Here is a 10,159-nt window from a genome sequence, read left to right as displayed (position 1 = left end):
AATTTTTTTTTTGGCGGGGGGGGGGGGGGACTACATTTTTAGCAGCTGCATAGTTTGTATTGCTTTTCATTAGATATGAGACATATCAGTTTGACCGATTCATAAAAAGAGTCGGTTCAGAAGCACGACTCGATTGTGAATCGGACAGCGTGCTTTGTGGGATGCGCGAGCGAGCGAGCGAGCGAGCTAGTGTTGCAAGAGTCGTGAGCGTAAAACCGTGCAAAGCTGTTTTTCTGCCTTTTGGCTGTAAACCCCATAGTTCATTAAGTGGCTACCCCGCAGAAAAGCACGCCAAAATGGCAGACAAAGAAGGTAAAATTTTTACGTAGTGAATTTCGTGCAGTATTTTTATTTATTTTTGGCAGAGTTTGTTAGCTTTAGCCTAACGTGCTAATGGATTTGACCCACATATTGACATGAGAATGAATGAGTGTCGCAGTCTGAGCCAGTTTTTACCAAATACTCACGGTTCACTTAGGTTAAAGCTACTGGCGTTATTAAATTATTCTACTGACTGGAATAATGGTTTCCTCAAAGCAAAATGAAATTTTGTTGTTCTTGACTTCCCTCCATTCATATGTTGCGCTGTAACTAACGTTACTAGTTGAGGAACTTGATCGTGTTACACTTCCGTTTCTGCTCATTTATTTGAGAATACAACAATTTTTACTGCTCAATGAGCTCCCGCAATGCAATCATTGTGAAATGTGTTCATTTGGATGCATTTGGCCCGAATTTAACTATCTGTTTTCTCTTCTTAGTGTACGACGATGCAGTGGAGGAGAGAGTAATAAATGAGGAATACAAGATCTGGAAGAAAAACACACCATTCCTGTATGATCTAGTCATGACCCATGCACTCGAGTGGCCGAGTTTGACGGTGCAGTGGCTTCCTGATGTGAACAGGTAATCCAATAACTAGCCTTTCCATCTTCTGAAACGCATGACTAGGACTCTACAATTTATTGTCTATCATTCTGCAGGCCTGAGGGAAAGGACTACGTGGTTCATCGGCTGGTGTTGGGCACACACACTTCGGATGAGCAGAACCACTTGGTTATCGCCAGTGTTCAGATCCCTAATGATGATGCTCAGTTTGACGCGTCCCACTACGACAGTGAGAAAGGAGGTAAGAGCTGAACGGATAATTTAGTATTTTGTTCACTTTGAGGCCTTTATACTAAAGTTGATTTTATGTATTTGTTTCTTCAGCAGGTATGGTTAGGACGTTGGGGGGAAACCCAGATTCGCTTGATGAATGAGAGGGAATCGTTTCACAAATATGATGCATTTTCGACGACCTTGTGCATGTGGACTGGAACATGTTTGTGCCTATATTTAGATGGATGTTAAAGGGATAGTTCAGTTAAAAATTAAACAATCATGAAATAAATAAAAAAATCACAACTTACTCACCATCGTGTCGTTCCAAAGCCTTGAAAATACAAACAAATATATTTTCATTGAAACCTGAAAGATTTCTGTCCTTCCATTGATAGTAACATGCATCCAATTTTTTTAAGCTTCAAAAAGTTCATAGACACATAATAAAAGTAATCCATGTAAACAAAAAGCAAGCACAGTTGAGCTTCTGTTGACCTTATTTGATGTTCTTTATGAGCGTTGATCAATGTTTATATGTGAATAAAAGCCTATATTATATTTGTTCATCATATAAAACAGTTGTGTCTCCTCAGAAGACTTGGATTAAACATCTTAATTCATATGGATTATTTATTAACATTTCGGTGAAATGGATTTTGAGTCTTTCAGGTTTCATGAAAAATGGCTTTGTGTTTTTAAAGATTAATGAATGTCTTTGAAACCAGATGTAATAGTGTTATTTTTTATTTTTTTGAATGATACAAACTGATGATTTCATAAAGTTGAACTGGGACAGAGATCAAACGTTGGACATTACTAATGGTTGTATTTTTCCCAGAGTTTGGAGGGTTTGGGTCGGTGAGCGGAAAGATCGAGATTGAAATTAAGATCAACCATGAAGGAGAAGTGAACAGAGCCAGATACATGCCTCAAAACCCCTGCATCATCGCCACCAAGACCCCCACTTCTGACGTGCTGGTTTATTTGATGTTCTTTATGAGCGTTGATCAATGTTTATATGTGAATAAAAGCCTATATTATATTTGTTCATCATATAAAACAGTTGTGTCTCCTCAGAAGACTTGGATTAAACATCTTAATTCATATGGATTATTTATTAACATTTCGGTGAAATGGATTTTGAGTCTTTCAGGTTTCATGAAAAATGGCTTTGTGTTTTTAAAGATTAATGAATGTCTTTGAAACCAGATGTAATAGTGTTATTTTTTATTTTTTTGAATGATACAAACTGATGATTTCATAAAGTTGAACTGGGACAGAGATCAAACGTTGGACATTACTAATGGTTGTATTTTTCCCAGAGTTTGGAGGGTTTGGGTCGGTGAGCGGAAAGATCGAGATTGAAATTAAGATCAACCATGAAGGAGAAGTGAACAGAGCCAGATACATGCCTCAAAACCCCTGCATCATCGCCACCAAGACCCCCACTTCTGACGTGCTGGTGTTTGACTACACCAAACACCCATCCAAGCCAGGTCAGTGGGTCTCGGTCACAAATAAATTGTATGGATTATTTTGTACTTCTATGCACAGAAGAAATTGCCACATAAAAAGGTTCTCAACCTTGTTCTAATGTTAGTGAATTTGAATGACCAAGTGTGCAAGCTTATTCGTTTGCATAAAGCAAGCCCAAACCATCTCCTTATGCAGGCTTTCTGCACAACCTTTCCTTTACAGCTCTCCGCCACTCTCAAAAAACACAATGCACTCTAAAGATGCTCTCTAGTCTGAAAGAGGCAAGATCCTTGAGCAATGGCAAGTTTGTCGTTTGTCATCCTCAAAACCAGTTCAGACACATTAAACACATTTTATACAGACCTCTTATTAGCCAACTGTACATGCACGTATCTGCGTATTTATACAGAGTAACCACTTAGTGCGCACTATAACACATATTTTATCACTGTATACGGTGAAATATATTTAAGATGAAATATCTAAGTATATTTAACACGATTCTTAGGCCACCCACAGAATGTGATTTTTATGTACATGAGGTTTCATTTGTTCCTACATTTTTTTTTTGTTGTTGTAAATTTAGGAGAAAAGTTGTTGGTGAATAATGAATTGTTCATGAAAACATTCTGAGATTTAGGCCAAAATTCATGCATACACACTCTTAGTGAATGCAACCCAGTGTTTTTCAGTTTATCCAAAGAAGCCATGTAAATTGTGCAGCAAGCGATTATTTTTCAAATGAATTAATCTGATTATGTCTGATTAATTTTATTTAAAAAATGTAAATTTTAGTCTCTATTTTATTTAAAAAGTAAACCATTATTCTACTTCTGCACAATGTTGTCCTCCAAAAATGTGCCAATTGAAGGCTATGAAAACAAATATAGTGAATATATGTGGACTATGTCATACATTGCGTGAAAGGGTTTAAATGTACACATTATATTCTAAAGCCTGCTCAAAGTAGTAAATAATAACAAAAGCTAAGTCTGAAGCTCAATGAAGATTCAACACAGAAGCTCACTCTCAGGCCTCTGGTATTTTTCAGATAGTAATGCATTTAAAATTGTGACATGACTGGCGGTTGTTTTCCGTACACAGCATAAAGATGTAATTAATTGATAATCAGATTTGTTGCAGCCCTATATTAAATCATGCACGAAGACACTCGCTTTGAATAATAATTGTAAATTGTCCATTTGCAGACCCCAGTGGAGAGTGTGATCCAGACCTGAGACTGCGGGGGCATCAGAAGGAGGGATACGGTTTGTCCTGGAACGCCAACCTGAGTGGAAACTTGCTTAGTGCATCGGACGACCATGTGAGTGATCTCTATTCAAAGCAGTGTTATTTTAGAATCACTGAGATTTTATTATAGTTTTTGTTTAAATTTTACATTATTTTTTATTTTTTTCATATTTATAATTTCATTTACGTTTTAATATTTTTTGTCATTTTTATTAGTTTTAGTTATGTCATTTTTATTATTTTTTATTCCGTTTTAGTTATTATACTATAAGATAAACTAATTGAAAATAATAAATGTTGCCTTGTTAACTAGCTGAAATAAAATATAAATGTTATTTCACTTTATATCAAGTAATAAATGTATTTATTAATTTTTTTAGTTAGCAATAATAAGACCTTGTACTTGAAACTTGTATGTTGGAAGATCATGCGTTGTTGTTCAACTTTAGACTAGGGATGTAACGATTACCGGTTTGACGATAAATCATGATACAATTCCCCACGGTTAGTATTACCGTTTCATATTTTAATTATCGCTATAACCGTATTCGATTACCGTGACTTGAATAACTGAGGATAGATAAATATACTGTTCAGCATAAAGCACAGTTTTCAGTAGCAAAACAAAAAAGAGTGCTACGGGAATTATACAAATGAATATATGAATTAATTATATGAATCTACATCTGAAGGTTCTGACTGTCTTCAGAAAAGATTCGATGTGATTTTGTTTTCATCTTCGCTCCATGTAATACCTAATAAAGTAGTGTTCTTAATCGCAATGCTGCGGTTACGGGAAACAGCTGTAATTCTGCTGATCTAGAAGCGCCACCTAGTGTCAGAGAGTGGATTTACAGAAAGTTACATTTACATTCAGCCTGTGTGCAGTTTTTCTCTGGCCAAAAAACGGACCCAATTTGTATGCCCTGCTGTAAATTTTGACCGGTTGATGAAAAACAAGCTTAGTTGGATTCTACACATTTAAACAATTTGGATAAGTTATCTAGAATTATTTATGGAGCAGATAAAAGACATATAATAATTTATTAATCATAGTGTTCATGCAAATAAAAAGTCATTTTATTTGTTGTTTGTTGATTTTAAATATAAAACTTGGTGAAACGATTTGTGCCAGTGCTTTTTGAACATTTCCAGCACATTTTAACAATACCGTGATAATACTAATAATCATGATTATTTTGGTCACTATAATCATGATAAGAAATTTTCATACCGTTCCATCCCTACTTTAGACGATCTGTCTATGGGACATCAGTGCTGTTCCAAAGGAGGGGAAGACAGTAGATGCCAAGACCATCTTCACAGGGCACACAGCTGTGGTGGAGGACGTGTCCTGGCACCTTCTACATGAATCGCTGTTCGGCTCTGTGGCTGATGACCAGAAACTCATGATGTGAGTAAGCTGTGCAGGGATCGAGGAAATACGCCACGATAATGGTCAAACGGTTAATCACAATAATTAATCATGATTAGTCATTTACTTTTTTCATCAGAATTATTGCACTTTCACATTAGCACAAATCAAGAGAACGTCAACGTGCTCGTTTGCTCACAGATTGTCGCAGCAAACAGCGCAAACGGCCACTTGAAAGAAAACAGCGGCTGTATTACGCTTGAGCAGAATATCTCAATATAGACCGTTGAACTCCAGCTTACGTGTTTGCCAGTGGTTTCAGCTCATTAGCACTTTGTGCATAACGTGGAGAGGCCATGTGCGCATGGGTGCCAGGTTATCATAGACAATCATGTTTAATAAATCGAGAGAAGCAGATATGGTCTATAGGACTTTTTTTTTTTTTTAATGTTGAGAGACTTTTAACTAAGATGGATTACACTGAAATGTCTGTCTACTACAGCTGGGACACACGATCCAATAACACCGCAAAGCCTAGTCATTCTGTGGACGCCCACACGGCTGAAGTCAACTGCCTGTCCTTCAACCCCTACAGCGAGTTCATTCTGGCCTCTGGCTCAGCAGACAAGGTCTGTGATCTGCATAATCACACATGCACACACATCTGTGAGAAGTTTTGATTTGGAGATCCTTCCCCATGCGGAAGAGAACCCCTTAAAGCCCAAAGTATGCTTCAGTTTTGACGCTCACTGGTTTGATGTGTTTGTTTGTGGCTGTAGACTGTTGCATTGTGGGATCTGCGTAACCTGAAGCTGAAGCTTCACTCTTTTGAGTCACACAAGGATGAAATCTTCCAGGTAACACTCGAAGAATAACACTCAAGATTCTGTGACAATGTAACAATATTTAATCCAAGAAAAATGCAAACAGATTATTGCAATAATAATGTTGATGCACTTGACAGGTCCAGTGGTCTCCCCATAACGAGACCATCCTGGCTTCCAGTGGCACAGACAGACGCCTCAATGTTTGGGATCTAAGGTAAGACTTTATTACTCTCTCTATTCTGTTGATTTTCATTCTTGAAAAAATCTTAATGCACATTCCTGATGTTAATGTTAACATCTAACTATATTTAGATCCACTGATGCCTTAAACATATGTTGATTGCATTGTTACATGTATGTCCTCTAGTAAAATCGGAGAAGAGCAGTCTGCGGAGGACGCAGAGGACGGGCCACCTGAGCTGCTGGTGAGTAAAGATGGACTTGCTGAAAAAAATCTGACAGATAGAGCTATAGACTCTTAATAACGATTTCAATACCAAAGCAAGAACATGCTAAGTTTGCAGTATTTTATTTAAAAGGTTAAATGTTTGTATGACAATTAATATATATGAAATTTTTTTTTTTTTTTTGAAAGAGGACTTTTATGCTCACCAAGGCTGCATTTATTTGATCAAAAAATAGTGAAAACAGTAATAATTTGAAATATTATTTCAACTTAAAAGAACTGTTTTCTGTTATTCCTGTGATGCAAAGCTGAATTTTCATCATTACTCCGGTCTTCAGAAATCACTCTAATATGCTGATTTGCTGCTCAAGAATTGTTTTTTTTTATTATTATTATCAATGTTGAAAACCGTTTTGCTGCTTCATATTTTTGTAAATTTGTAGTATATTTTTTACAAAGAATTCTTTGATGAATAGCAAGTTTAAAAGAACAGCATTTATTTAAAATAAAAATATATTTTGTAACATTATAAATGTGTCACTTGTGATCAATTCAGTATGTCCTTGCTGAATAAAAGTATTAATGTCTTTCAACTGATCCTATACAAACGCTTTTTTCCCCCCCCCAAAGTTCCAGTGCTTAACATCCCTACTGATTTTTCTGGCATATTTTTTACTGACATCTAATGTAAGGACATTTTGATTGTTTTGGCAGTTCATTCATGGTGGGCACACAGCTAAGATCTCTGATTTCACCTGGAACCCAAATGAACCTTGGGTAATCTGTTCTGTGTCAGAGGACAACATTATGCAAGTATGGCAGATGGTAAGTTCAGCGAAAACATTAAAGATTTACCTTCCTTTGGTAATGAAAGTCACTAAAAAAGTGATTTGATTTGTAGTTTTTGATAAACTTTGATATTAGGATTTATTATTAATGTCATAATCTCAGACTAAACATCTCTTGTCTAGGCTGAGAACATCTACAATGATGAAGAGCCGGACACCCCTGCGTCAGAGCTGGAAGGGCAGGCGTCGTAACTGATCTCATTAAAGATCTACAACCCTTTCATGAATTCCTACTCCTCAGCTTTTGCTTTTCAGTATTATTCAGTAAATTCCATTCTCTTACTTCCTACTCCATACATGCCAGATACTTTATCCATCACAGGGTCCTTCTGTAGACACTTTTCTAAAAGGTTTACCCCTTAGAAGTTTGGCCTCAGATGGTTTGGAGAAACACTGCACCACTTTTTCAATCACTTCTGAGAAGTTACAGCCTGGTGTGGCTTATCACAGTTTTAGTTTTTGTGCATAAACCTGGTGTCAATTTGCAATAAATTTTTTGTAATAACTTTTAAAATGATTTTGTATTCCTAAATTGTTGATAACTCTCTGTACTTCACTTGTGAAAATAAAGTACAGATCAACTGTTAGATTTTTTTTAGATTTTTCTGTTTCTCTTATAACATACAAAGTTTTAAAATTTCCTTAAATAGTACTTCTTATTAGTGATGCACTGAAAATGAAAATCGGAAATAAAAAATTCAAGATGCACTTGGCCAAAAACTGAAAGAAAAAAAAATGGTATTAAATGATCCAATTTATTAAATAATCAACACTAAAATAAAAACTGAGTTGTACAAACATGTAAACCGCACATAAGGCAGTTTTTGTCAACTTTTTAATAAGAGAATTGTTACTACAATTTAGTGTTGAAATATGGACATTTAAACGGCTGTAATGAAAAACTTATGACATTTATTTAAACATTAAATAATGGTCTTTCCTGAGGTAAACTTGATGTTATGTGACATTGTTTACAAGCTGTTTTATTGACGTCTTTCTACGGGTCAAACACTCATGGAGCGATTACATGAGACATTTCAGTAAGTTGTTCTGTTTCTTTCAACATACATTTTGATGCTCATTCATGTTTATTTCTTGCTATAACTAGTAGTAAAGAGGACAAGATAAATGGTTGCCTCTTGAACTGAAACACTACAGCGATCTGTGAGGCCAGATTAAAGAGCGGCAAAACTAGTTTTATTGTTTGTATTTCGTAATAAAATTGAAAGCTGAGAATTTGTTTCATATTAAAAGCAAAGCACAAAGCTTATTGTGATGGCACTACAAAATAATGTTCAGTAAAGTTAACATCAACAGAAAACATCACAAAGATTTACTGTGAGATTTAAGAATCCATATCAGTATCAATTAAAAACGAGAAATTGATATTGTTAATCCAGCACTATCATCCATCACACAGCTGACATGTGTTTGCCTGATTATCCACATTGTCTCTACGAAATAGATGCAGTGAAAATCATCACAATGATTTTCGGCCCTCAAAAAAAATGTTCGGCTACATCACTACTTGTTGTATCTGGACATGTGAAACAAGGTACAACACAGTAAGGAAAATTCTACAAAATGTTTTTATTGAAAAGCAAGACAGAACTACAAGAGCGTTGTACAATCTCAGAGGGGTCATGGGCTGAGCTAGGGGAGAAAGAAAAGCTCTCTAGCATCTTTCACAGTACGTCTTACCTGAAGAGGTAGATTTCTTGCATAACCTGAGAATCAAACCAGGGCATTGCCAAAAAAGCAGTAGCGATACAAATGACAGTACCAACAAATTTAGAATTAACATGACCCCAATTACTGATGTATTTATCAAAACGAGTGCGCACTTCTGCAGACAAGATAAAATATTTGACAGTGAGGTGAAACTTACGAGGAAATCAAGTGCTGAGATGTTATAGAAATCAACATTGTTATCCAAAATTTGGAAAGGAAAAAAAAAAATTTTTTTTGGAAACAAAAAAGAAGAACAAAAAAGCTGGTGAAGATCTACCATTCCATTCTGTTGAGTTTTACAATTTGGCGAATTTAAACATTCAGCCCATGTTTCTAATGAACAGCAAAACCTTGTCCTTCTGCACGTCATTACAAAACATGATTAATGTTAGTAAAACTAATCAAAGTAGATGATCATGTTCAGTGAGTGTTAAATGAAAACCTTGGATGTGTTTCGTTGGATTCAGCATTGAGGAATGTACTGGCCAGTGTCAGAGGTTCAGATCAGGACATGAACAGAGCCAGATGTTGTCATGGACCTGAGGAGGCAAGCGTTTCTAGACCCTGTGTCCCCGCAGCCTGATAATGACCAGATCTTAAAGGCTTTGAGGCCGTTTGTTTAGACATGGATTTGGCAGCTTCTACATTCATCAGTTCAGTTCCTGACGTAGTTTCACATTAGCAGTATTGAGAATGTTTGCAGCTCTTCAGAACATTTTAGCACTGAATTACAGACATTTTATTCTTGTTCATTACAAAGTCCAAAAAAAAGAAAGAGAAATCGCATTCAGCATATCCAGTATCAAATATGTCAAGGCCCCTTTGAAAATTCTTTGTCAGTTTTGTGTCCAGTTAAAGAGCAAAAATAATGCAACCTCTCCAAAAAAAAAAGAAACAAATTTTTAACATTTAAAGGAATAGTTCACCTCAAAAATGAAAATTCTGTCATTTACTCAGGTTCATGTTGCTCCAAACCTCTATGACATAAAAGAAGGTATTTAAAAATATTTGTCCATACCATGAAAGTCAATGGGGTCCAATGTTGTTTTTTTAGACAAAAACTATTCGAGATATCTTCTTTTGTGCTCCACAGAAGAAAAAAAGACAGGTTTGGACCGACATGAGAATGAGTAAATTATGA

At 35.9% G+C, this 10,159-nt stretch overlaps 1 protein-coding gene across 2 annotated transcripts; it reads left to right on the top strand.

Moving 5' to 3' along the window:
* The first annotated feature begins 121 nt into the window (after nucleotides 1–121).
* LOC107753839 (histone-binding protein RBBP7-like) lies at nucleotides 122–7,801 on the top strand. 2 transcript variants are annotated; one of them, XM_016570100.1, is made up of 13 exons: nucleotides 122–312; nucleotides 762–906; nucleotides 984–1,129; nucleotides 1,940–2,082; nucleotides 2,567–2,600; nucleotides 3,789–3,904; nucleotides 5,085–5,245; nucleotides 5,709–5,835; nucleotides 5,986–6,063; nucleotides 6,171–6,247; nucleotides 6,401–6,458; nucleotides 7,154–7,264; nucleotides 7,411–7,801. In XM_016570100.1, exons 1-13 carry the CDS (start codon nucleotides 162–164, stop codon nucleotides 7,477–7,479), a joined length of 1,416 nt encoding a protein of 471 aa, XP_016425586.1. In that variant the 5' UTR covers nucleotides 122–161; the 3' UTR covers nucleotides 7,480–7,801. The 2 variants fall into 2 exon arrangements, with proteins under 2 accessions (XP_016425586.1, XP_016425587.1); XM_016570101.1 differs by lacking the exon at nucleotides 1,940–2,082 and adding an exon at nucleotides 1,213–1,215 and having other exon boundaries at nucleotides 123–312; nucleotides 2,427–2,600.
* The last annotated feature ends 2,358 nt before the right edge of the window (nucleotides 7,802–10,159 follow it).

This window comes from Sinocyclocheilus rhinocerous, unplaced genomic scaffold (assembly GCF_001515625.1).
Source record: "Sinocyclocheilus rhinocerous isolate Xijiao unplaced genomic scaffold, SAMN03320098_v1.1 scaffold711, whole genome shotgun sequence".
Lineage (NCBI taxonomy): Eukaryota > Metazoa > Chordata > Actinopteri > Cypriniformes > Cyprinidae > Sinocyclocheilus > Sinocyclocheilus rhinocerous.
Note: the sequence above shows the minus strand (reverse complement) of the source record. Positions and strands in the feature narration are given on the sequence as shown.

Bases quoted from the DNA above. Each gene is read 5' to 3' on its own strand.
- LOC107753839 (XM_016570100.1), top strand. From the start codon at position 162: ATGCGCGAGCGAGCGAGCGAGCGAGCTAGTGTTGCAAGAGTCGTGAGC. The intron at 313-761 runs GTAAAATTTTTA...TTCTCTTCTTAG, and splicing joins CAAAATGGCAGACAAAGAAG to TGTACGACGATGCAGTGGAG. The intron at 6,248-6,400 runs GTAAGACTTTAT...TATGTCCTCTAG, and splicing joins CTCAATGTTTGGGATCTAAG to TAAAATCGGAGAAGAGCAGT.